Source organism: Solea solea, chromosome 1, assembly GCF_958295425.1.
Source record: "Solea solea chromosome 1, fSolSol10.1, whole genome shotgun sequence".
NCBI classification, from domain to species: domain Eukaryota; kingdom Metazoa; phylum Chordata; class Actinopteri; order Pleuronectiformes; family Soleidae; genus Solea; species Solea solea.
Window position 1 is genome coordinate 27429624 of NC_081134.1, and position 25341 is coordinate 27454964.

The following is a 25341-nucleotide window of genomic DNA, read 5'->3' on the forward strand; positions in this document are numbered from 1 at the left end:
TCAACTTTTCAAACAACAGGAGACCCCTCCCCAGGCCACGCCCTTCAACATCAGAGAAAACATTGATTTAGTAACAGACGGAATTTGTTTGGAAAGATAAGAGCAATAAAACTAAACCTAAGACATTTAGTCTTTTTACGACTTTCCAGGACAAATTCCCTCAAATTCAAGGACTGGGTGTGAAGCGACGTGTCACATCGCATCCGAGCATAACGTCTCAATCTGAGGACACTTGTCTGGCCATGACAGACCACTTGTCATGGCCAGACAAGGCTCCTTATGGATCTAAGCACGGGTCAGAGATGATGACTTCCACACCAAAGTCCAAGGGTTTGATGAAAGCATGGACAGAGAACAAGAACCATGAAGAACATTAAGAAACGTCTTCCCAGCCTGAGGTTTCAGGTTCGGCTCAAAGCGATCAGAACCGAGTGGGTTTCACCGTGTCGATCCACACCTGTGCTCCCACACCTGTCTCTTTGTTGCAGGCAACTCCATCTCAGTTGTGACATCACGCTCCATCATGCTCCGCGATCCGTCGATAAAACACGTCCGACTCTTGTGGAGCTTCACGTCCACTGACACCGAGCCGCTGATCCTCCCTGTGAGCGAGAGAAGAACAGAGACGACGGTCCACCAACAACAAAAATCAAACAGTATGAATTCAGCTTGTGAACTGTAGAGGGCAGTGTTTCACCTCTCATTGTACTAGATATTCCTCCAGGGGTTCGTGAGATTTAAAAAACCAAAAATTAAATAAAGCATCCAAGCAAAACTGTTGATCATTTGGCTAAATGATGCTCTGTTTGTTCAATTTGAGCCACCGTACCTGGAGGTGTGTCTGAGCCAATCACAGGCCCCCTAGTCTGTCTGTTCCACAACACTGTATGCTAACGTGGTCTTGATCGGTTACTTGACCGGATCGTGTGTGGCATCACTAGTGACTCTTTGAGAACATCTCTGCTGAGAGATAGTGAGTTAACACTTGCCAAAGCCATCTCAATCTGTCGCATTCACGAGATGACGGAGGAAAGTAGCAAGACACTGGCCACACAAGCGATTAATGTTGATGCAGTTAAGCCATTTCCAAGAAGACAACACCAGTCAAAATCTCCCAGATCTTCACAAAGTGCAATAATTGCGGAGGTAGCCATGCAGCTAAACGAGTGTCCAGCCTTTGGACAACAATGCCATAATTGCAAAAAGCTAAACCACTACAAAAGCTGCTGCATGTCTACACCACGTAACCAAATCAATACAAGCAGGAAGACTTTCAGAGAGTCTGTGCATGATGTGGCAGTGGAACAGCCCATGTTTGAAGATGAAACATTCTATGTGGATGGTGTCAAAGTTGACAATAGTGTTGACTGTGTATTACTTCAAGCTGACAAGAAGGATGAGGGATTTGTCACAATACAAGTAAACAAGAGACCCATTGAAATGAAAGTCGACACAGGAGCAAAATGTAATGTGACTACTGGCTTGGTTACACTGTCATGCTGTTTAAAGGAGGAGTGCAACTCACTGCTTTTCTTCATAGTGGACCGAGAGGTACAGTCGCTGCTAGGATTTTGTGCGTGTGTGGGCATGGGAATTGTCAAAATGAGTCCAGATGTCCATCAACTCACCACAGAGAGTAACACGCCCTTCAGTACATTGATTCTCACACAGTACAAAGACCTGTTCAGTGACGAGCTTGGAGAACTCCCAGTCACATACTCCATGATGGTGGATCCCAGCATACAGCCCGTAGTCCTGCCAGCCCACCACATCCCTGTCGCGATGCAGGAACGAGTTAAAGCTGAACTTGAATGCATGCAAAGCGTAGGTGTCATAACACATGTCACTGAGCCTACGGACTGGGTCTCCTCAATGGTAGCAGCACATAAGAAGGCTAAGCCAGAAATCAGACTGTGTATCAATCCAAAAGACCTCAACACAGCACTGAAGAGGCCCCATTACCCCATGCACAGTGTTGAGGAGGTGGCAGCGCAGATGTCAGGAGCGACAGTGTTCTCTGTTCTGGATGCAAAGAATTCTTTCTGGCAGATATGCCTCGACAAGAAATTCAATGTTGACTACATTCAGCACCCCATTTGGGTGCTACAGATTCCTACGGATGCCTTTTGGCATTAGCTACGCAAGTGAGGTGTTTCAGCGCTCAGTGGAACAGCTGTTCGCAGGTTATCCATGCTCAGTCATCGTTGATGACATCATCATCGGAGGCCACGGTGTAGCTGAACACGATGCCAACCTGACGAGAGTACTTGAACGAGTGAGGGAGGTCAATCTCAAACTAAACCCAGCCAAGTGCAAGTTTCTCCTAGACCAAGTGAGCTATGTAGGTCACATCTTTACGAGTGAAGGCTTAAAAGCAGACCCCTCGAAAACTGCAGCAATCACTGACATGCCAGTCCCCACGGACGTCACTTCTCTACAGCGTTTCCTTGGCATGGTGAACTACCTTGGAAAATACATTCCAAATTTCAGTGACATTGCAGCTCCACTGAGGAAACTCACGTACAAAGATACTGCGTGGTGCTGGTACCAACAACATCAGGAGGCGTTCGACCACCTCAAGTCATGGCTGTCCAGCGCACCTGTGTTGGCATACACACTGCCCCTACCCGGCTTCAGAGAATGTTACTCAGGCTGCAGTGCTATGACATCAGCCTGGTTTACAAGAAAGGAAAATACATGTATCTGGCAGACACTCTCTCAAGAGCCTCAAACATGCTGATGTCCCAGAGCCCAGTGCTTGTGGATTCATATTCTGGATGGTTCGAAATCGACCTTCTCCCTAACATTACGTCATCAGCTGTGATCTCCAAGCTGAAAAGACATTTCTCCGTCCATGGTACGCCGCACACCCTCTTCTCTGACAATGCTAGACAATACACCAGTCCGCATTTTAAAGACTTTGCCAAACAATGGGATTTCATCCATGCCACTAGCAGCCCTGAATTTCCCCAGATAAACGGGCTCGCAGAGAGAGCGGTCCGCAGTGCCAAGCAGTTAATGGAGAAAACTCACCGAGATGGAACCGATGTCTTCCTCAATCTTCTAAACCTCAGAAATATTCCCTGTGATACAACTTTAGGCTCCCCCGCTGAACGTCTGATGTCACGACAGACACACGCAGCCATTCCTGTGAGCACCAAACTACTGGAACCAGCCCCAAAGAACACCCAGCAAATCAACAAAAGGCTCACTCTGAAGCGACACTTCGACAAGTCGAGTCGCCCAATACCACCTTAGACAGAGGGACAAGTGGTGCGTATGCAGACCCCTAAAGGATATGACCAACTTGGGACTGTGAAAGAGATATGCCAGGAGTAACGCTCTTACGTCATCCAATCCAGTATTTGAAATGTATTTTTCAATGGATACTTGCACCAGTTTTTTCTTTTCATTTCTGATTCACAGTATGGTGATAAGTATTATGGATATGCACATGTGTTAACGCGTGTTAAAGTGTTCATCTACCCTAATTTGTTGTGTTGCGTTTAACCAGGAATATCGTTAATGGATTGTTTGTTGAAACTTGTGTAACATTGCGGCGAGGAAGAAATATCCTTAATGGTTATTTTTGTTTGATATAAGAGGTGTGAGCTTAAGGCAAAGGATGTAGATCATTTGGCTAAATGATGCTCTGTTTGTTCAATGTGAGCCACCGTACCTGGAGGTGTGTCTGAGCCAATCACAGGTCCCCTAGTCTGTCTGTTCCACAACACTGTATGCTAACATTGCTCGGTCTTGATCGGTCACTGGTTCATCAATAAACCAGGGGGGTATTCCAGAAAGCGGGTTATGTGAGAACTCTGAGTTTGTTAACCCTGAGATGAGGGAAACTCTGAGTTATCCGTTCCAGAAAGAGAGGTAACTTAAACTCTGGGTCTGTTACTGCGGTAACTTACTCTGTGAACATAACCTGCTCGCTGGCAGGTTTACTATAAGAAACCCAGAGTTTCTACCTGTCACCTGCCACACGAAGAAAGCAGTTAGACATGGATTGCCCATTCATTAGAAATCCAATCGACATCGAAGCCGTATTGATTAGAAATGCATTACGTCGTGAGAGAATCTTCCGACCCAGATTAGACGTTTTATCATTTCCAGAGGATTTTATTTCTCGAACGCTACCGCTTTTCATCCAACAGTATCATTTATCTCAATAACCTTCTCCGGCCATATATCACCAACCTCACACACCGCGGACGAGCACTTACATCAGAGCAAATTTTATGCATAGCGCTACGTTTTTTTGCAAACGGCAGTTTTCTTTATAACATCGGGGATGCAGAGCATTACGGAAAAGCAACAGTGTGTAGAGCTGTGAGGAAGGTAACCCTCGCACTGAAACGCCTGTTACCAGTGATGGTGGTGTTCCCAGGACACAAACCTGTTCGCACCATCAAAGAGGAATTCCACAGGATTGCAGGTTGTGACTGATGTAGAAATCATATATTCTGTTATTTGAAATTATGATATAGGCCTACATTCTGCTGCGGCCTCAGAGTGGGGTCAGTAGCTTAATTAGCTGTCCTTTTGCAGGCCTTCCAAATGTGATAGGATGCATAGATGGGACACAAATCCCTATTACTGCGCCTACACAAAATAAAGGGGACTATGTGAATCGAAAATCCTTTCACAGCATCAATGTCCAGGTATGTAACCTACCATCTTAAAAAATATGTACATGAAAATGCATACATTACAATACAACTAACTCATGTCATTCTCTGCACTGTAAAGATTATTTGTGATGCAGCTTCTCTTATTACAAATGTAGAAGCTAAGTGGCCTGGCTCAGTTCATGATTCCCGGATCTACCGGGAGTGTAGTCTGAGCAACAGATTTGCACGTGGTAAGGAAGCTAAAGCTTTGTACAAATGTTCTTTGTCTCCCTTTCTAAATGAACTCAAATGTGTCCTCTATAATTACAGGAGTTTGATGGCTACCTGCTGGGGGATCGAGGCTATCCATGCCAGCCCTCTCTGTTGACCCCTTACCCTGACCCTGAGCCGGGGCCCCAACAACGTTTTAATGTGGCCCACTGCAGGACTAGATCCTGGGTTGAGATGACCATAGGCATATTCAAATCCCGGTTCCAGTGCCTGCGTAAGCTCAGGGTCACCCCAGAGAGGGCATGTGACATCATTGTGGCATGTGTTGTTCTCCATAATATTGCAATTATTAGAGGAGAGCAACACCCTGCCGTACAAATCAACGATGCTGAGGATGACCATCCCATCCCTGCAGATGTTCAGGATGGAAGGGCTGTAAGGGACCTCATCGCCCGAAACCACTTTTGTTTAAAAATAAAAGACAAATTCACATGTGATTTGGCTCTTCTTTATTCCCTAAAAGTACAAAAGCAACAGTCAGGATTTGTAATATAGTTCCAACTATTAATATATTTCACATATTCACCTGTTTCACCATGACAATGCCCCCACCTCAACTGGCGTTCAAGTAATAGAATTTCCAAGTCTGTTTTTCTGATTTGCCGGTCCAGGTACACCATTTCTTTCTCGTTTTTTTGAATGGTTTTCATTAGGTGCACCCTGTACAACTCTTTTACCGGCAACTCGGAAACATATGGACGACATTTAATTCCTGCAGTTCTACATACAGATTTAACATGGTATTGACCGAAAATCTCACTGTGTCAAGCTGTGCTCTAGAAGTTGATGGACCCTCCTCTTGGTGATGCCCAGCCATGTTCTGTTGAAGGACAAGAATGTGCTAGTTTGTCCATTATCTATGCTCATCACTTCAGTGTACATGTCAAACTCCAAATTCCACTCAAGAATGTAAATGAATATGAATGGGTAGAGCAGTGCCAGTAGCTATACATAATATTAAGACCCACTTCAGTAGGCCCCTCCGGATCTCTCCCTGTGGCAGCAGACAGCGTTTCCTCATCATCACCTCCTCCTCCACCTCCTCCTCCTCCTCCTCCTGTGATGCAGGAAAAGATACTGTTTCAGAATACTTTGAACTACCATCTGAGGCAAGATCTGAGTATGGAATACTTACAGCTGCAGGGTTAACAATTGTTTCAGTCGGAGGCTGAACCAGGCAGAAGACACCATCCACAACTGTTGGGTGGGTGGATATATATTTGTTAAAAAGTAGGCTATATGTATATGTATATATATATATATAAGTGTATACTTGCATCTGATGTAGGCACTTGTGTCCTGGGGGGTGACAGGCTCAGATGAGCTTCCCCCGGGGATGCCTTCAGCCACAGGGCGACCCCTGTATTGGCTGAGAGCCAGCTCCTCAGCCTCTGTCAGAGGTGGTGGAGGTGGCCCTCCACCCGTTTTTTGGGCCTCTGCCTTCTTTCTGTTGGCTGAGATGAACTCAATGTTTGCAATCTGAATTAATATTTAGGTTACGTTTAATAGCCTAAGTCAATTAGAGACAATCAGAGACAATGAAGAGGAAGAGGAATATAGGAGCCTGGTGAGGAACTTTGTTGTCTGGTGCCACATTAATAACCTGCAGCTCAACACCTCAAAGACGAAGGAACTGGTCATCGACTTCAGGAGGGACAGACCCAGTTCGAGACCAGTTCTAATAGGAGCAGAGGAGGTGGAGGTCGTTCAGACCTACAAATATCTTGGGCTGTGGCTGGACAACAAGCTGGACTGGACAAGCAACTCAAGGCATCTGTACAAGAAGGCCCAGAGCAGGTTGTACTTCCTGAGGAGGCTACGATCTTTCAACATCTGCAAAAAGCTCCTGTGGATGTTCTACCAGTCTGTGGTTGCCAGTGTTCTCTCCTACGCCGTGGTGTGCTGGGGCGGGAGCACAACTAAGGCAGACTTCCACAGACTGGAAAAACTCATCAGGCGGGCCGGCTCGGTGGTAGGAATGAGGCTGGACCCTCTGGTGACAGTGGCAGAGAGAAAAACTGTGGACAAACTGCTGAGCATCCTGGACAATGCCAGCCACCCTCTGCACACTGTCATCAGCAGCCAGAGGAGCCACAGAAGCCTCAGCAACAGGCTGCTCCTCCCCAAGTACAGGACCAACAGGCTGGGGGACTCGTTTGTCCCCCGGGCCATCAAACTGTACAACTCCTCACTGGGGGGGAGGAGGGCAAACAAAAAAAACAGTACAACCACAACAATAACATAATAACATGTGCAATAAAAACCATAGACATGTGCAATAAAACTGTAGGTGTGTGTGTGTACCTATGTGTGTATATACATATATGTATATATGTATGTATGTATGTGTATGCATGTAGATGTGTATGTATGTATGTATGTATATATATATATGTATATATACAGGTGTTGTGTGTATGTAGGTATACATACATAAATAGCATGGGTCACTTTCATTTTTATTTTTATTTTTATATTTTTATTTTTATTCTTATCTTATTTTATTCTACTCTGTATTTTTAACAGTGCTGTGTGTGGATGCTGGAGCTGTTAATTTCCCCGAGGGAACCTCCCAAAGGGATTAATAAAGTCGTCTGTCTGTCTGTCTGTCTGTCTGTCAATTAAAAAAAAAAAGTGAGGTGCAACCATAGCCTAGCAAAATATGCCTTACCTTTTTGAATGATGTTTTTATGTTTCATTTTGAGCTGCTTCCAAGTCCTCCTTTCTCCTGTTGGATTGCACCTAGATGAAAAACTCATAAGTTTCATTCCTACTTATATTCATAACTATAGGCTATGCTACGATCTTGCGGTTAGATGTTACATCAATGGAATAGTACATTCAAACTTACGCATTGACTCGGGCAGCAATTTTCTCCCATGTGGTCTCTCTCTCCTTCGCTGCTGCAGCTGTGTTGCATTTGCGGCGAAATATGTGCTCATATTCTCCGTAGGCCAGCATAAGGATCTCCAACTCCTTCTCACTGAAATAAGTTGATCTTTTTTTTTCCTCGTGGTATCGGGGCTCCATTGATGATGGCTTTTTATAGTGGTTGTGCACACGCGTAACTCGAGGTTAACATACTCAGAGTTGATTGAACTAACTCAGATCAGCTGTTCTGGAACCGGATATTCAGAGTTTCCCGACTCAGAGTAAGTCGACTCAGAGTTCAGGGATAGACAGATAGTTTGTTGAACCTGCTTTCTGGAATACCCCCCAGGTTTACATTCAAAGTCAGCGTGATCCTTGACTCACACACATACACAGAAACAAGACACGTTTCTACAAAAACCTCTTAAAAAATATGATTTAATAAATAATTTTATGAAATGTAAATGGAAGATTTATCTTTTGTCGACAAATGTTTATTTTGAAGTTATAAATATGTTTATATGCACATAACTTTACGTACATTTAAGAGAACAGATTAGAACTGTTTTTCTATACTGTCACATTAAGAAGTCGCTGATTTTGTGTGACGTCGTGATTCGATTTGTGAACAGACGTTTTTTTAAAGCCTAAAACTCTACTGTGAGATGAGCGAAACTGTTTTTTTAAACGTTTACACAAAATGTCGGACTTTACGCTGCTTACGCAGTTCTTCAAACTCTGAAAAAGTATGGAGGGTCAGACTTTGAATGACTGCGTAAACAGCGTAAACTACGTAAACAGCGCCTATTTTTAGAGTTAAAAGTGCGTGTACATCGTTACAGTTGGAGCGACGCGGCTGCTGCGTGTTCACAAACCTCACACGAAAGCACTTTAACGGCTTCTTACCAGGTTTTCTTTTTGTTTTCGTGGTAAATAAATATAATAAAAACACGTACCTGCTCCCAGGAAGCGAGGCTGAGCAGCGGCGTGATGACGTCACACGAAAACAGCGACATCTTAAAGTGACTGTACTTTAAAAGTGCAAAAGAAAAAAGAAACACTTCCGTGTTAGTGTTACTAACACAATCATACACACATAATATTTATTTATTACACGTTTCATGTGATCTTTAGCGTGCACATTAGAGAAGAAGAAGAACCTCCATTCTTCTTTATATAAAAACAGGACAACACATGTTAATGCAGGATCAGGATCAGGACTGGGACCAAAAAAATTAACCTGGCATTTGGCCATGGCGGCACCACCATGATTATTTAATAAATAACACACACACAGGGCCTTTCTCAATACTCAAGTATGCAAGGATGTACTTGCGTACTTGGGAAGTACGCCTGGAGTACATACTCGCCAAGTATGAGAATACACAAGTATGATTCTGAACAGCAGCTACTTCCTTGTTCTACTGTTTGAATGGGGGGTAGCGCCAAGTGCTGAAGCCTCATTACTGCCACCTACAGTGTTGATGAATGAACATATGAAATACTTTTAATAAATGCATATATATATAGTTATTATTTCAATATAAACCTGAAATATTTATTTCAGGTTTATATTTGTATTATCTGCTGCTGTTCCTCATGTTCTGCTGAAATGTATTCTGGGATACATGCTTTCCCAAGTACGCTCAAGTCATCACCCGGTGCATGCTGGGTAAAACGGGCGGAGCAAGAACACTTCCAGGTTTGAGAACCGAGCTCGCTGCTCATGTACTTGAGAATTGGAACAGAACTTGGACTGAGACTGATGACGTTTCACAAGTACGGACAAGTATGGATATTGAGAAAGGTCACACTCTCCCACACCAAAGCCCATAGAGAAAATCAGTGATTTTAACATCACAGCACACAGGAGTTGTTGATCCACTGCTGCCTCCATCACTAAGTTCAATTGTCTTATTTTGCTAATTCTGCTTTTAAAATCCTTTGTTCAGATTGACCTCAGTGACATAAAATGACCACATGAGGCAGCAGAGGACCAGCAGCTCCTGTGTCCCTGCCAGCTAAAATCACTGGTTTTCTCTCTGGGCTTTGGTGTGTGAGAGTGAGTGGTTTATAAAGTCTCACAGTGAGATAAAGACATGGACATAGATTTATGTGACATTAAAGTCACGCCTTTTTTATTTACACACACACACACACACACACAGTATCTCGACACACTTTACATATAAAGACACAAACATGATGTGGGCGGGGCCACCTGCTTCAGTCACCTGAGGTAAGAGGAGATAAAATGAGGGACTCGCGTCTTTACCTTTAAAGTCCTGAAGGTGGCACTGTGTGGTTTGCATCGGTGCGCTTGTGTAAACATTGCCTTAAAGTAACTCTGCTCACCTAAACTATACATTAACTATTTTACTGCAAACTATTTTTGTCTTATTCCTGCTATGAAAACATCCGGAAGATGGCGCTGTTCTGTTTGTACAGGTGAGTGTCACGTGATCATGGGAGTAAGCGAGGGGTGGTGACGGTTCTCGATGATCCTTACGTCCTGCGCGTGTGACCACATGTGATCTGCAGGGTCTCTATCCTGAAGCTGTGCTGTTGATGAGGACACTGCCGTCCCTGGAGTTTTTCTCAGTGGAAATTAACCTGCTAATGCGGCTGTGCTTTCTGAGCATGAGTCTTACAGGAGGCCGCGATGCACTGTGGAAGTTTCTTGTCCCCGGTTTCGATGGAGACCAAGACTCCCAGAGCAGAACCCCACTTCTTACGGAGGTCCTTGAAGATGGCCTTGACGAGGCTATCAGCATTTCTCGGGGTGATTTTAACGTTTGTTCCATCGAGTTCGGCACAGGTTTTGTCCACCAGGCGTCGAACAGTGGCCTCAACGTCGGTGAAGAAGGACTTGTCCCCTCGGACGGACTTCCTGACCTTCTTGATGAGCGTTGTGATGAGGAGCTTGATGGAAGTCTGTTCTGTTTCGTCCTGCGCGGTTCCTCCCGTCGCTTCCTCCTGCTGTGGCTCTGCCCCCACTGTGACCTGTGGGACCTGTGCCGTGGTCTCATTCTCCATTAACGCAAGCAGAACCTTGTCACTGTAGCGAGAAACCTGGTTCTCCAGCCACCAGCTGGTCAGAGACAAGAAGCAGACCACTCTGTTGCGTATGTCGTTGTAAATGCGGGCGGACGGATGGCGGTCAGACCCTGCTGTGCCGGGTAAACCTTCTCTGAATGATTCTGGAACACGATCTCCAGTGATGTGGCTGTACAGGAGATCACTGAGGTCTCCGGTCAGTTCCAGCATGTCATCGCGTGACAGGTTCTGAAGTCTGTGAATGAGATCGAGTGCGTCTTCACGGGTCTGCAGCACGGGTTCGACGGCGGCCAGCAGTGACTTGACTTCCTCACCATCTGAGACTTTGGCCTCACCGTGGAACTTTGACTTTACTTGTGAAAAGATTCGACAAATGGAGGCTTTGGCGAAGATTCTGGCAAAAAAGTTGCAGATCTTGGCCCGCACTCCCTTCAGATTCTTCTGCTGTTGGGTCTTTGGACTTGAGCGAACAGACCCGCCATCTTTGGAGCTAAGGTACTCGGAGAAAGACTGAGCGATGTCCTCTGCTGCAGTTTGAGTCTCCCGGGAAAACTGCTCTTGCAGCTGGTTGTACTCGATGTTTTCCACATCCTCCACAATGGGCTCGATGATCATGTTCATCTTGACGCTGAGGACAGACTGGACAGACTGTGTCATTGACGACTCACTGTCTATAAACCTTTTTGCCTGGGCCTGGAAGGACGAGGTCTGGACGCTGCTGTGTCTGGACTGTTTCTTGTGGCAGCGGCACATCTTGCCTGCGAACTTCTTCAACATTCGACAGACTGAGCGAATCACTGAATTGGTCGGTTTAGGCTGAACAGGTTTCTCGCTGCTGGCACGGTTGACGACCTCCGTCACGATCCAGTCCATCATGGTGTCGGGGCCGGGACCTTTGACCATCTCCACGCCCACTGCCTCGGCGAAGCAGCGCGTAATGGAGTCGCTCAGGCTGCTGCGCACACGCTCCATCGTGACGCCTTTCCGCAAATAGTCCGACAAGACGTCCATGACGCAGCGGAGCACGTTCAGGAGCATGTCGGCCAACCGGAGTCTGGTGGCGTCATCGGGTGTCCCAGCCTCCAACAGGCCCCACTGCTCCGTGCTCAAACCTGTCAAACAGGAACGGACGCACGGACGCACGGCGTCCACGGACACCTTTGGCAACTCCATCGAGACTGAAATGACTGCAATTTACTGAGTCCGGATCAAGCGGAGGTCACAGGTGGACTGAGGGCTTGACTGTGGTCTTCTCTGGTGTTTGACAGCAGTTCATTAACTGCACATGTTACTGAAAAGATGACGTCACTGGAAGATAAAAGGAGCGAGAACACTGATCAAAGTGGGACAGATGGAACATGGAGAGAGACAAGTTTTAACAAGCTTCGGTCTCACAGTTAGATACAGACGTGATCATGTGACGTAGAGATTGTAGACTTACTAACACTCTCCCACACCAAAATCAGTGATTTTAGCTGCTGGTCCTCTGCTACCTTGTGTGGTCACTTTGTGTCACTGAGGTCAATCTGAACGTTGGATTTTAATCAGACATTAGAACTTAGTGATGGAGGCAGCAGTGGATCAACAACTGCTGAAAATCACTCATTTTCTCTATGAGCTTTGGCGTGAGAGTGAGTGTGTGTGTGTGTGTGTGTGTGGGAGAGTGTGTGAGTGAGTGAGTGTGTGTGGGAGAGTGAGTGAGTGAGTGAGTGAGTGTGTGTGTGTGTGTGTGTGGGTGGGGGGGAGAGTGAGTGTGTGTGTGTGTGTGTGTGTGAGAGTGAGCGCTTTACAAACTTCAGTCTCACAGTGAGATAAAGACCGTGATCATGTGACGTACAGATCGTAGACTTAAACTGACAGAGACTTTACAGTTTTTTACAATTTTCATCACCATCATGAATTCTCAAATCTGCAGTAAAGTGAAGTATCATCACCATCGATTCTAAAAACAGTTTTTTACATGAGGTTCTGATCGCTGACTTTGAGTTTGGGAGGGAACATTTTAACCTCAGATCTGAAAAGATCTACTTTACAAAAACAACAAACAAGTAAAACCCACATTATTCAATGCTTTATTTGACTTTGCAAATCAGTGAAGATTTGTGTGTGAATACGAAACCTCACCATCAGGAAGAAGACTGTAAGTCGTGATGCTAATCTAACGGACTTAAATGATCATTTGTCCCTGTATACATGAAGCTGACTAACAATGTGCAATAAACAGGTTAGCACTTTAGCACAAGTTCTAGCGCAATAGGGCAATATGCAATATGCAATATGCAATATGATATAATATTAACACTTGCACTTTATCCATATAAGTCCATAAAGAAAAAGAAACCCACTTCTGGGTTTTTCCTCATCCAGTTTGGAAAAACTTTAGAAAAGGCTGGTCCATTAACAAGAATAATCCACACACACACACCCACACAGGCCAACTGTTTAAAAGGTAAAAAGTGGAACGGCCACAGGTGGAGGATATATTGCTCCAGGGGGCGGGGTCAGAGCGTGCAGGTGAGCTGAAGCTAAAGCTGTTTTCCTTAAAACAAACACGATGAGCTCAGAATCACACGTGACCTTTAGTTAGCCAAAATACGACTTCACTGACAGCAACGCTCTCTCTCTCACAACTTCTAATAGTCAACTTCAGGTGGCACCCCCCTGTGTCTGGTTCTGTAGTATCTTTCTGCAGTAATGTAATGTGAGCTGATAAAACACTAACTTAAACGTAAAATACAAAGACAAGACGGTGATGATGATGATGATGACGGTGAGTGAGTGACTGAGTGAGAATAACAGAGACCAGGATGGAGTAGGTGGAGTCTGGGCGTCGCACAAGCGCTGATCATGCTCCGTCACGGCAGCTCGGATGAAGAAGCTCGTCCTCTGGCTCTCATCAGATGTCCATGTCCTGGTTACACCTGTGGAGACAAGACGGTGAGGATGGCGTGGTCAGTCAACGCTCACGAAAGTTTCCCTAAATAAACTTGTGTTTCTCTGTACTCTGCAGGGTCTCTATCCTGACGCTGTGCTGTTGATGAGGACACTGCCGTCACTGGAGTTTTTCTCAGTGGAAATTAACCTGCTTTCTGAGCATGTAAAAAATGATTCAGTCTGAATGATAAAGACAATAATCAGCTGATTCATTCATAGTCTGCTGTCAGATTAGAGAGCAAGAAACTTCTTTCCGTAAATGTCAGCCGATAATCCCAATCCAGGATCCAAATCAGATTGACTGACAGAGTAATTTGCACAAAAGCAGAGGAAATTATTCCAAGCTGAATCTGGCCCAGTTGGATCTAGTTTGGAATTATTTTGTCTTCTTTTGTGCAATTTGATTCAAAGTGCTTTGATACGACTTCAGTGGAGCAATTTCAGGCGGTAACTTTTGGTTCCAGAGCAAATCGGATTCAACTTGTTTCACAGCAGATTTGATGGAGAAAAGTTCAAACACCTTGTGTGATTATACCCAGAACAATTCAATAGTGTGATAAGAAGCAACTCAATTCAGCGATCTGGAACCCTCCTGATTTGGAGCTATTCCCTTCATTTTGAGACAAAGTCTTGAACTGTAACACCCTGAAGTCTGGACTTACCAAACCTTTCTGCAGTTGCTCAAAGCTTTCTGCAGTTCCTCCGGTGACATGTTGTACTGCTTAGGGGCAATCTCACCCAGAACGTCCTTGGACATCTGCTCCATGTAGAACAGGGCTGAGCAGTGGATTGAAGGGAGTTTCTTCATGGATGATTTCCCTGATGTCAGGAACTCTTGGATCTCCTGGTGCACCGACTGGTCTTTCATCTCCATCAGACAATGGAAGATGTTGACACATCTATTGGGAAGCATGTTGTCTGTGTTCATCTCTTTCAGGTTCTTGATGACTCTCTGGATGATTTCTGGACTGTTGTGAGTCTGACCCAGCAGACTTCCTAAGAGTCTCTGGTTGGACTCCAGACAGAGTCCATGAAGGAAGCGGACAACCAGGTCCAGATGACCATTTTCACTTTGAAGTGATTTCTCCAGGACTACTTTCAGGAACACATCCAGAGATGGCTGAGAGAGCTTCTTGAAAAGAGGTGTTTGGGTCTGGATTGAATATTCTTTTCCCAGAAAGTCCTGCAGTACCTTTTTCTTCCTGTTAGTGAAACAGTGGAACATGTAGACTGCAGCCAGAAACTCCTGAACGCTCAGATGAACAAAGCAGTAGACTGATTTCTGGAAGATCACACTCTCTCTTCTGAAGATCTCTGTACAAACTCCTGAGTACACCAAGGCCTCTGTCACACCAAGACCACACTGTTCCAGGTCTTCTTGGTAGAACATGATGTTTCCTTTCTGCAGTTGTTCAAAGGCCAGCCTCCCCAGCTTCAGAAGAACGTCCCTGTTGTCCTCCATCAGTTCCTGTGGACTTGTCTCATGTCCTTCATCGTACTTGTTCTTCTTCCTCTCTGTCTGAACCAGCAGGAAGTGTGAGTACAGGTCTGTTAGGGTCTTGGGCAGCTCTTCTCTCTGCTCTGAAGTCAACATGTGCTCCAAAACTGTCGCACTGACCCAGGAGAAGACTGGGATTTGACACATGATGTGGAGGCTCCTGGACTTCTTGATGTGTGAGATGACTCTGCTTGACAGATCTTCAGTTCTGGATCTCTTCCTGAAGTACTTGTCTTTCTGGTCGTCAGTGAAGCCTTGTACTTCTGTTACCCTGTCAACACATGTAGGAGGGATCTGATTGGCCGCTGCAGGTCGAGAAGTTATCCAGATGAGAGCCGAGGGAAGCAGATTCCCCTGTATGAGGTTGGTCAGCAGCACGTTGACTGATGACCTGCGTGTGACGTCAGAAACCAGCGTCCTGCTATTGAAGTCCAGTGAGAGTCTACTTTCATCCAGGCCATCAAAGATGAACAAAGGTTTACAGACAGCAAGCTTCTCTGCTCTGACCTTCTCTAATGTTGGATGGAAAACATGGAGCAGCGTGAGAAGACTGTGCTGCTGATCTCTGATCAGGTTCAGCTCCCTGAACGAGAGCACAATCAGCAGATTCACATCCTGGTTTTCCAAACCCTCGGCCCAGTCCAGAGTGAACTTCTGCACCAAGAAGGTTTTTCCAACACCAGCGACGCCATTGGTCAGGACGACTCTGATGCGCCCCTGCTGGTCAGGTAAGGCTTCAAAGATGTCGCAGTACTTAATGGGATTGTCCTGGACAATCTTCTTCTTGAAAGTCTTCTCCAGCTGCCACACCTCATGTTGAGTATTGACCTCTTCACTCTGTCCCTCTGTGATGTAGAGCTCAGTGAAGATCCTGTTCAGGAGGGTTTTACTTCCTGTTCCATCAGTTCCTTCAGTCACATGTTCAAATCTCCTCCTTAGACTGATCTTATGTTCATCTAGAACCTCCTGCAGACCAACATCTGCTGAAAGACAAGAGACAAAGAATCTGAGCCGCTGAGGATTATTTTCATAAAAAATTAGACTTTTAAATACTATGGTTATTCATCATCATTTTAAAAGACAACACTGTACAAGAGTGAGGACATCAGCAGACACATGATCTGTCTTACTCTGTGGTCCAGTTCCTGTTCTGGGTCTTTTTCCACACTGGGGACAGCAGGAGTCTCCAGGTGAACTAGACTGGTCCCAGTATGAGGAGATGCAGCGTCTGCAGAACCAGTGTCCACAGCTGGTGGAGACTGGGTCCTTCAGGGTGTCCTGACACAGAGGACAGCAGGACGGCTGCTTGTCCATGGAAACACTGTGAAGACATTTCTTTATTACATTTAGGATTTTTAAAGTTTAGCTGATTGATGCAGAGGAAGTCCATGTGACTAAAGTACTGAATACTCAGTCCTAGTCCTGGCTCCACCTAGTGGTGATGTGATCTTACTTTGGGTGTGAGGCTCCAGGTTCATTACTGAAGTTCATGTCTTCATCTCTGGACTGGTCACTCTTCACTGGTTCATTACTGAAGTTCATGTCTTCATCTCTGGACTGGTCACTCTTCACTGGTTCATTACTGAAGTTCATGTCTTCATCTCTGGACTGTTCACTCTTCACAGGTGGACACCTGAGTCCTGGACCATCATGTCTCACTCTGGACAAAGATCTGTAAACACAAACAAACAAACATGTTGTTAATGACAACACATCAAATCCTTTGATGGCAAAATCGTCAGCAGCATCAGTGCTGAGAGGAATCTAGAACCTTCTCCACATTTTACAGCTGTTTATAGTCGAGGTGGAAATCTTTAGCTACCTCACGATTCCATTAGGATTCAGATGACAACCAGTAACATTTTGAAATTATTCGGAAACTGTTCTTCAACAATTCTAAAGTGAATCTTAAACAATTCTTAAGTGAATCTTAAACAATTCTTAAGTGAATCTTCAACAATTCTTAAGTGAATCTTAATCGATTCTTGATTGTTTCTCAAACAATTGATGCAGAGGAAGTCCATGTGACTAAAGTACTGAATACTCAGTCCTAGTCCTGGCTCCACCTAGTGGTGATGTGATCTTACTTTGGGTGTGAGGCTCCAGGTTCATTACTGAAGTTCATGTCTTCATCTCTGGACTGGTCACTCTTCACTGGTTCATTACTGAAGTTCATGTCTGCATCTCTGGACTGGTCACTCTTCACTGGTTCATTACTGAAGTTCATGTCTTCATCTCTGGACTGGTCACTCTTCACTGGTTCATTACTGAAGTTCATGTCTTCATCTCTGGACTGGTCACTCTTAACTGGTGGACACCTGAGTCCTGGACCAGACCCTGCTCTCGTCCTCTGGTCTTCGGCCATCCTGACAGGGAGAGAGAATGTAAAGATTCAACTTTAAATAATAAATATGACATTGTTTATTTTAAATAACGACATGTACGTGTCGTTACGATCACTGTACAAACCTCAGAGTCTGTGCCTCGTGTGGTTGTTGCTCTAACTCTGAACACTTTCACTTTCACCAACCTCCCTCTGCATTTACCAGAAATCACATGACCCTGTGTGTGTGTGTGTGTGTGTGTGTGTGTGCGTTTGTCCACAGTTGTGAGGAAATTCCAGCTGATTATTCATTTCCTCAGAGTGTTAATATAAAAACTATAACCGGAGCTTCATCTTTTCCTTTCACTTAACTTTTTTAATTTTTTTTTATTATTATTTAGTGATTTTGACTTTTTTTAAATGAGTTTGGACTTTTTTATGAAATAGTTTCTGACAGTTTATCAAATCATTTGCTCCTTGTAAAATCATTTTGACCCATAATTTACTCATGTTTGTTATCTTTTTAATTTTTCCCTTTGTTTTTGACATTTTAATCCTTTCCTTTTCGACTCTTCATCTCAGAATACACTTGTTTATTTTTTCCTTTTACTTCGCGATTTGTTCCAAATCACTTTAGACATTTGATTAAATATGTTTGATCTTTATCTCCTGATTTTAATTTTTCATTTCAATCGTTTGCTTTTCATGAAATTATTTTGTCCTCGTCATGGACAAATCTCACCAAACGTGGTTTTCACATCAGGATACCACTGTTATCAATATCTGCAATATTATTAAGTCATTGCAAAATGTGCTAAAGCTGCTAAAGCTGCTAAAGGAGTGGTGTTTATCACTTGAGACACAAAAGTATCGTTTTTGATTTATGGAACGTTTCTGTCCACTAGATGGTGCAAAATGCTCACTCTCACTGGAGCTGTTGTGCAAATATATCGCAATATGATTTTGTAAATATACTGTATTGTGATAATATCATTATATCGTACTGTGATAATATTGTACTGTGATAATATCGTACAGTAATATTGTACTCTCTCTCCGGGAACCATCACCTTACCGTGGTGGAGAGGTTTGAGTGCCCCTGTGATTCTGAGAGCTGTGTTGTCTGGAGCCTAGTGCTCCTGGTAGGGTCTCCCAAGGCAAATTGGTCTCAGCGGAGGGGCCTGACGAAGAATGGTTCAAAGACCTCATGAAAAAACAACAGAGGAAGAGAGTGACCCTGCCCGGAGGAAGCCCGGGGCCCCCGCCTGGAGCCAGGCCCAGACGGAGGGCCCGTGAGCGAACGCCTGGTGGCCGGGTCTACCACGGGGCCCGGCCGGGCACAGCCCGAACAAGTCCCGTGGCCTCTTCATCGTCCTCCTGTGGACCCACCACCTGCAGGGAGATCGACTGGGGTCGGGTGCGCTGCCACATGGGTGGCGGTGAAGGTCGGGGATCTCGACGTACTGGACCTGGGCGGCAGAAGCTGGTTCTGGGGACATGGAACGTCACCTCGCTGTGGGGGAAAGAGCCGGAGCTTGTGCGGGAGATGGAGCGCTACCAATTAGATCTGGTGGGGCTTACCTCCACGCACAGCCTTGGCTCTGGAACCACACTCCTGGATAGGGGTTGGAAGTTATTCTTCTCTGGAGTTGCCCAGGGTGTAAGGCGCCGGGCGGGCGTGGGGATACTCACAAGCCCCCGGCTGAGCGCCGCTGTGTTGGAGTTTACCCCGGTGGACGAGAGGGTCGCCTCCCTGCGCCTTAGGGTTGCGGGGGGGAAAGCCCTGACTGCTGTTTGTGCTTATGCACCGAACAGCAGCTCGGAGTACCCGGCCTTCTTGGAGGCCCTAGATGGAGTCCTGCAAGGGGCTCCGTCGGGGGACTCCATAGTTCTGCTGGGAGATTTCAACGCGCACGTGGGCAGCGATGGGGAAACCTGGAGAGGCGTGATTGGGAAGAACGGCCTACCTGATCTAAATCAGAGTGGTCGTTTGTTATTGGATTTCTGTGCAAGTCATGGACTATCCATAACAAACACCATGTTCGAGCATAAGGACGCTCATAAGTGTACTTGGTACCAGAGTGTCCTTGGCCGAAGGTCGATGATCGATTTTGTGATCGTTTCATCTGATCTAAGGCCGCATGTTCTGGACACTCGGGTGAAGAGAGGGGCAGAGCTGTCAACTGATCACCATCTGGTGGTGAGTTGGGTCAGAGGATGGGGGAGGACTCTGGATAGACCTGGTAAACCCAAACGTGTAGTGCGGATGAACTGGGAACGTCTGGAGGATGCCCCTGTCCGAGAGGCCTTCAACTCTCACCTCCGGCGGAGCTTTTCCTGTATCCCTGTGGAGGCTGGGGACATTGAACCTGAATGGGCAGTGTTCAAAGACTCTATTGTGAAAGCTGTAGTGGAGAGCTGTGGCTCCAGGGCTTTAGGTGCCTCAAGGGGCGGTAACCCTCGAACATCGTGGTGGACACCGGTGGTCAGGGAAGCTGTCCGACTGAAGAAGGAGTGTTTCCGGGATATGTTATCCCGGAGGACTCCTGAGGCAGTTGCAAGGTATCGACGGGCCCGAAGGGCGGCAGCCTCTGCTGTGGCAGACGCAAAGCAGCGGGTATGGGAGAAGTTCGGAGAGGACATGGAGAAGGACTATCGGTCGGCACCAAGGCGTTTCTGGAAAACCATTCGGGGCCTCAGGAGGGGAAAGCGGGGGACCATCCAAGCTGTGTACAGTAAGGATGGGACACTGTTGACCTCGACTGAGGAGGTAACCGGACGGTGGAAGGAACACTTTGAGGAACTCCTGAATCCGACATCTGCACCCTCTGTGGTGGAGGCAGAGAGGGAGGCTGATGGGGGATCATCGTCAATCTCCCTGAGGGAGGTCACTGAGGTGGTTAAACAACTCCGCAGTGGCAAGGCCCCAGGGGTTGATGAGATCCGCCCAGAAATGCTGAAGGCTCTGGGTGTGGAGGGGCTGTCTTGGATGACACGTCTCTTCAACATTGCGTGGAGGTCGGGGTCAGTGCCAAAGGAGTGGCAAACTGGGGTGGTGGCCCCCCTTTTCAAAAAGGGGGACCTGAGAGTGTGTGCCAATTACCGGGGCATCACACTTCTCAGCCTCCCTGGTAAGGTTTACTCCAAGGTACTGGAAAGGAGGGTTCGACCGGTTGTCGAACCTCAGATTCAAGAGGAACAATGCGGATTCCGTCCTGGTCGTGGAACAACGGACCAGCTCTTTACTCTTGCAGGGATCCTGGAGGGGGCCTGGGAGTACGCCCATCCAGTCTACATGTGTTTTGTGGACCTGGAGAAGGCGTATGATCGGGTTCCCAGGGAGATACTGTGGGAGGTGCTGCGGGAGTATGGGGTGAGGGGGGCACTACTTAGGGCCATCCAATCCCTATACGCCCAAAGTATGAGCTGTGTCAGGGTTCTCGGCACAAAATCAGGCCTGTTTCCTGTGGGTGTTGGCCTTCGCCAGGGCTGCGCTTTATCACCAATCCTGTTTGTGATTTTCATGGACAGGATATCGAGGCGTAGTCGTGGGGGAGAGGGGTTGTGGTTTGGCGGGCTTGAGATCACGTCGCTGCTTTTTGCAGATGATGTGGTCCTCATGGCTTCGTCGGCCTGCGACCTTCAGCGCTCACTGGATCGGTTCGTGGCCGAGTGTGAAGCGGTCGGGATGAGGATCAGCACCTCTAAGTCTGAGGCCATGGCTCTTAGCAGGAAACCGGTGGATTGCCTTCTCCGGGTAGGGAATGACTCCTTGCCCCAGGTGAAGGAGTTCAAGTATCTCGGGGTCTTGTTCACGAGTGAGGGGACGAGGGAGCCGGAGATGGGCCGGAGAATCGGAGCGGCTGGTGCGGTACTGCATTCGCTTTACCGCACAGTTGTGACGAAAAGGGAGCTGAGCCGGAAGGCAAAGCTCTCGATCTACCGGTCAGTCTTCGTTCCCATCCTCACCTATGGTCATGAAGGTTGGGTCATGACCGAAAGAACGAGATCGCGGGTACAAGCGGCCGAAATGGGATTCCTCAGGAGAGTGGCTGGCTTTTCCCTTAGAGATAGGGTGAGAAGCTCGGTCATCCGGGGGGAGCTCGGAGTAGAACCGCTGCTCCTTCACGTTGAAAGGAGCCAGTTGAGGTGGTTCGGGCATCTGGTGAGGATGCCTCCTGGGCGCCTCCCAAGGGAGGTATATCAGGCACGTCCAGCTGGGAGGAGGCCTCGGGGTAGACCTAGGACAAGGTGGAGAGATTACATCTCCACTCTGGCCTGGGAACGCCTCGGGATCCCTCAGTCGGAGCTGGTCAATGCGGCTCAGGAAAAGGAAGTTTGGGGTCCCTTGCTGAAACTGCTGCCCCCGCGACCCGGCCCCGGATAAGCGGAGGATGATGATGATGATGATGAATATTGTACCGAGATAATATCGTACAGTGATAATATTGCGATATCACACAGTGATAATATCGTACAGTGATAGTGACAGGGGGTGGAGTGGATCAGTGGTTGAGACGGTACTCTGTGTGCGAGACATCATGGTCGCAATGGTCGCAAGTTTGACTCCACCCCTGGCTGAGTGTACTCAATTCTATTGTAAGTCGCTTTGGATAAAAGCGTCTGCTAAATGACATGTAATGTACATTGATAATATCGTACAGTAATAATATCACGATTCCTGCGCGGGCAGTTTCAGTGTTGAGCAACAGTTTATGTCTCATTTATTTATTCAATTTTCACGTAAAAAGTCAAAGTTAGGAGTTAGTGATGCACGATACTGGGCTTTTTGGCGACAAGCGATATATCGGGAGTGCTTGGGCTGATAACTCATACCGATATATGTCTTACGTGAAACTCAAATAATACTTTTAACACACGTCGCGGCAGATGTGGATTTAAAATGTCTTTATTGTGCAAAATGAATACGCATCAGAAAAATAATTGCTGTACGGGGAGCTTGCATAGAAGTCAAGGAGGCAGCAGCTTATTCAGCCTTTCTATTGAAGTCACATCAACCGATATCTGAAAATATCAGTCTGTTGCGGACACACAGGGATTTTATTTCTCTGACTGACTCACTACAAAGAACGTTGATCAGAGAAATTTCATTAGTTCAGTATCTGATAAACAGAAGCAGGAACAGCTGTCTGTCTTACGTCTCGTTCAGGGTGGACAGCGGAGTCTGCTCTCGTGTCTCTGGAGGCTCTTTACTCTTCACGCAGGTTGGACAGCGGAGGGACGCTCCTCATCGTGGTCCTCACACTCACAGCCAGAATCCAGAGTCTGAGGCAGAGACACGGAAAAAAAAACCTGAATTCATAACAGAAGAGAAAACAGGAAACTCTGAGGACACACCCGAAACAAGAAACCACACACACACACACACAGGAACATCTTGTTTTTGGTGTTTGTGTGGACAAAACACTTCCCGAGGACAGTTTGTCTCACAGTCACATGAGTCTGTGTCAGTATTTTATAACCATGTTATTTAACACTCACCGTGTAATTGCAGTTTCCTCTCTTCTTTCTTTCTGTGTGCGCACTTGAAATGGAGTTAGGGGGAGGAGCTTAGTGTGTGTGTGCGTGTCTAAGAGCGGCTCATGTTTATCATTAAATACTTGTGCTGACTTGAGAACAAACACAGGTGTCTCCTGTGTGTGAATCTTAAAGGTGCAGTGCGTACCATTGACTGATTTCTGTAGTTTCTCGTTACACGGTGTCATGACTGATTTAATGTCCAGTGGCTGAAACAGATCCTGGCATGAGTTTGTGTGAGGAACCTGTTGTTTTCCTTCAGATTATTTTTATCGATGATATTATTATCATCATTATTCCATGTCTTTGTGGTCATTTTTGAGGAGGTTGACAGGCGTAAGAACTCTAAGGTGAAACGTGGATGGAGCAAGCCAAAATTAAGTTGCACCGAATTTCATGAAACTTGGTGGGAACGTGTTGCAGCCGAGACAAACAAAAATCCACTGGGACCATGACCTCAACTCAACAGGAAGTCAGCCATTTTGAATTTAGTGTCCACCTGGGTCCTTTCCTAATTATTATAGTAATAGTTTGTGACCTGTTTCCTAACGCTCTCATACTCACTCTGACATGTGCTGCTGCCCTCTCAAAAAGGTCACCCACAGAAAAAGAGATATCTCAACTCAAATGAATTTATAAGCACATTTAAAAAACAAAAGCCCAGAATGACGTCAAATAACAAAATATAATCAGTGACAACCAGTTATTAAGACGATGCATCTCTATATTTTATAATCTAATTCAGCGTTGCCCAACCTTTTTTGCACCACGGACTGGTTTTAATGTTAGACAATATTTTCACAGACCTGCCTTTAATGTGTGGCGGATAAATACAACAAAATAAAATGACACGACCGGCATTAAAACTGCTATTTTCTAAATATAATAAACGTGAATCGACTGTGTAGGCAATGTATTAGCAGCGTCCTCGTAACATCGCGCCAACGATACTGCACAGAGCGCAGCAGTGCGTCAGCGGCATGCGCACCGGTTGGGGATAAATGGCCAAGTCCATCAACCAGTTGCGGATGCTGCCGCTGACCAAAGGACAAATGTGAAGTCCTGCCTGTTCATTGCGCAGCAGCCGGTAACGGAGGACCCAGATGACGCGAGCCAGGAGACGGGTGCTGCGTCTCAGGGTATTCTGCCATGACTCTAATCCAGAACACCGGCAGAAACATACTTTTAAGGCCGCCATCATTTGCGATCTCCAGCAGTTGGTCTTCTTCTTCGACCGTGACATGTGAGGGAGGCAAGCATCTTGACATGCGTCAGAGTGAGTCATGGACAGATGACTCAAAATAAAACATTGTTCAGAATCAGATAATAAATAAAACGGAATTAATGTAAATGATGTATTCTTTCTGTGCGGGCCAGTACCAATTGACCCACAAACCGGTACTGGTCCGCGGCCCAGGGGTTGGGGACTACTGATCTATGATTATGTTATTATTGTTATTATTATATGTTATTATTATGAGTGTAATTATTATTATTACTGTGATGATTTCTTCTATTTTTTAACCCTCATCTCTTACATTTTGTACAGTTAATTATAAAAAACGATGTCAATGTATTATTGTACAGTTGAATACAATATGTCAGTTACTGACATATTGTCAGTTGGTTTCAAACACACACACGCGCGCGCGACAGATAAACGAGGGAAAATAAAACTGCGCCACTTTATAAATTAACGACTTACCGAGTCTGCGTCACCGGAGATGAAAACTTTATTGATTTAGTCCACGGAGACTTTGAACATTTGTCCTTTTTTTAAACATCCGGACTTTGGTAACTTCCGGTCTGTGGGCGTGTGTTCCGCTCTCGCGCTCTTCTCAGTGGCCGCTCGTCGTACTGCAACAACAAATACTCATGTAGCAGTAAAAACGTTAGTTATGCATATTTCTTTATTATTAAAATTATTATTATATTAATCTCATTATCTAAATTATTACATACAGGTGAAAACAGAAGTTTACATACACTATATAAAAAGACACATATGCTTTTTTTTCTCACTGTCTGACATGAAATCAGACAATCACTTTTCATGTTTTAGTACTTTCTTCAAAGTCAGAAGTTTACATACACTAAGATTATTATGCCTTTAAACAATTTGGGAAAGCCCAAATGAAGATGTCATGTCTTTGGAAGCTTCTGATAGGTTTATTGACAACATTTGAGTTAATTAGAAACACACCTGTGGATGT

General features: G+C 45.8%; 2 protein-coding genes and 1 pseudogene across 6 annotated transcripts; 1 reads left to right on the forward strand and 2 right to left on the reverse strand.

Moving 5' to 3' along the window:
• The first annotated feature begins 3803 nt into the window (after positions 1-3803).
• LOC131456849 (putative nuclease HARBI1) lies at positions 3804-5286 on the forward strand (annotated as a pseudogene).
• A 62-nt stretch (positions 5287-5348) lies between these two features.
• LOC131471124 (uncharacterized) lies at positions 5349-8762 on the reverse strand. Its single transcript, XM_058647456.1, has 5 exons — positions 7759-8762; positions 7579-7649; positions 6185-6361; positions 5876-6104; positions 5349-5727 (listed from the first exon to the last, which is right to left on the reverse strand). Exons 1-5 carry the CDS (start codon positions 7935-7937, stop codon positions 5664-5666), a joined length of 720 nt encoding a protein of 239 aa, XP_058503439.1. The 5' UTR covers positions 7938-8762; the 3' UTR covers positions 5349-5663.
• A 4127-nt stretch (positions 8763-12889) lies between these two features.
• Positions 12890-24983, reverse strand: LOC131471104 (NLR family CARD domain-containing protein 3-like). 5 transcript variants are annotated; one of them, XM_058647425.1, is made up of 7 exons: positions 24834-24983; positions 22750-22876; positions 17355-17633; positions 16721-16939; positions 16398-16588; positions 14432-16250; positions 12890-13756 (listed from the first exon to the last, which is right to left on the reverse strand). In XM_058647425.1, the coding sequence occupies exons 3-7, from the start codon at positions 17630-17632 to the stop codon at positions 13732-13734; spliced, it is 2532 nt and encodes an 843-aa protein (XP_058503408.1). In that variant the 5' UTR covers position 17633; positions 22750-22876; positions 24834-24983; the 3' UTR covers positions 12890-13731. The 5 variants fall into 5 exon arrangements, with proteins under 5 accessions (XP_058503408.1, XP_058503389.1, XP_058503426.1 ...); XM_058647406.1 differs by having other exon boundaries at positions 22750-22903; positions 24834-24934; XM_058647443.1 differs by having other exon boundaries at positions 14432-16247; positions 22750-22903; positions 24834-24933.
• Between the last annotated feature and the right edge of the window lie 358 nt (positions 24984-25341).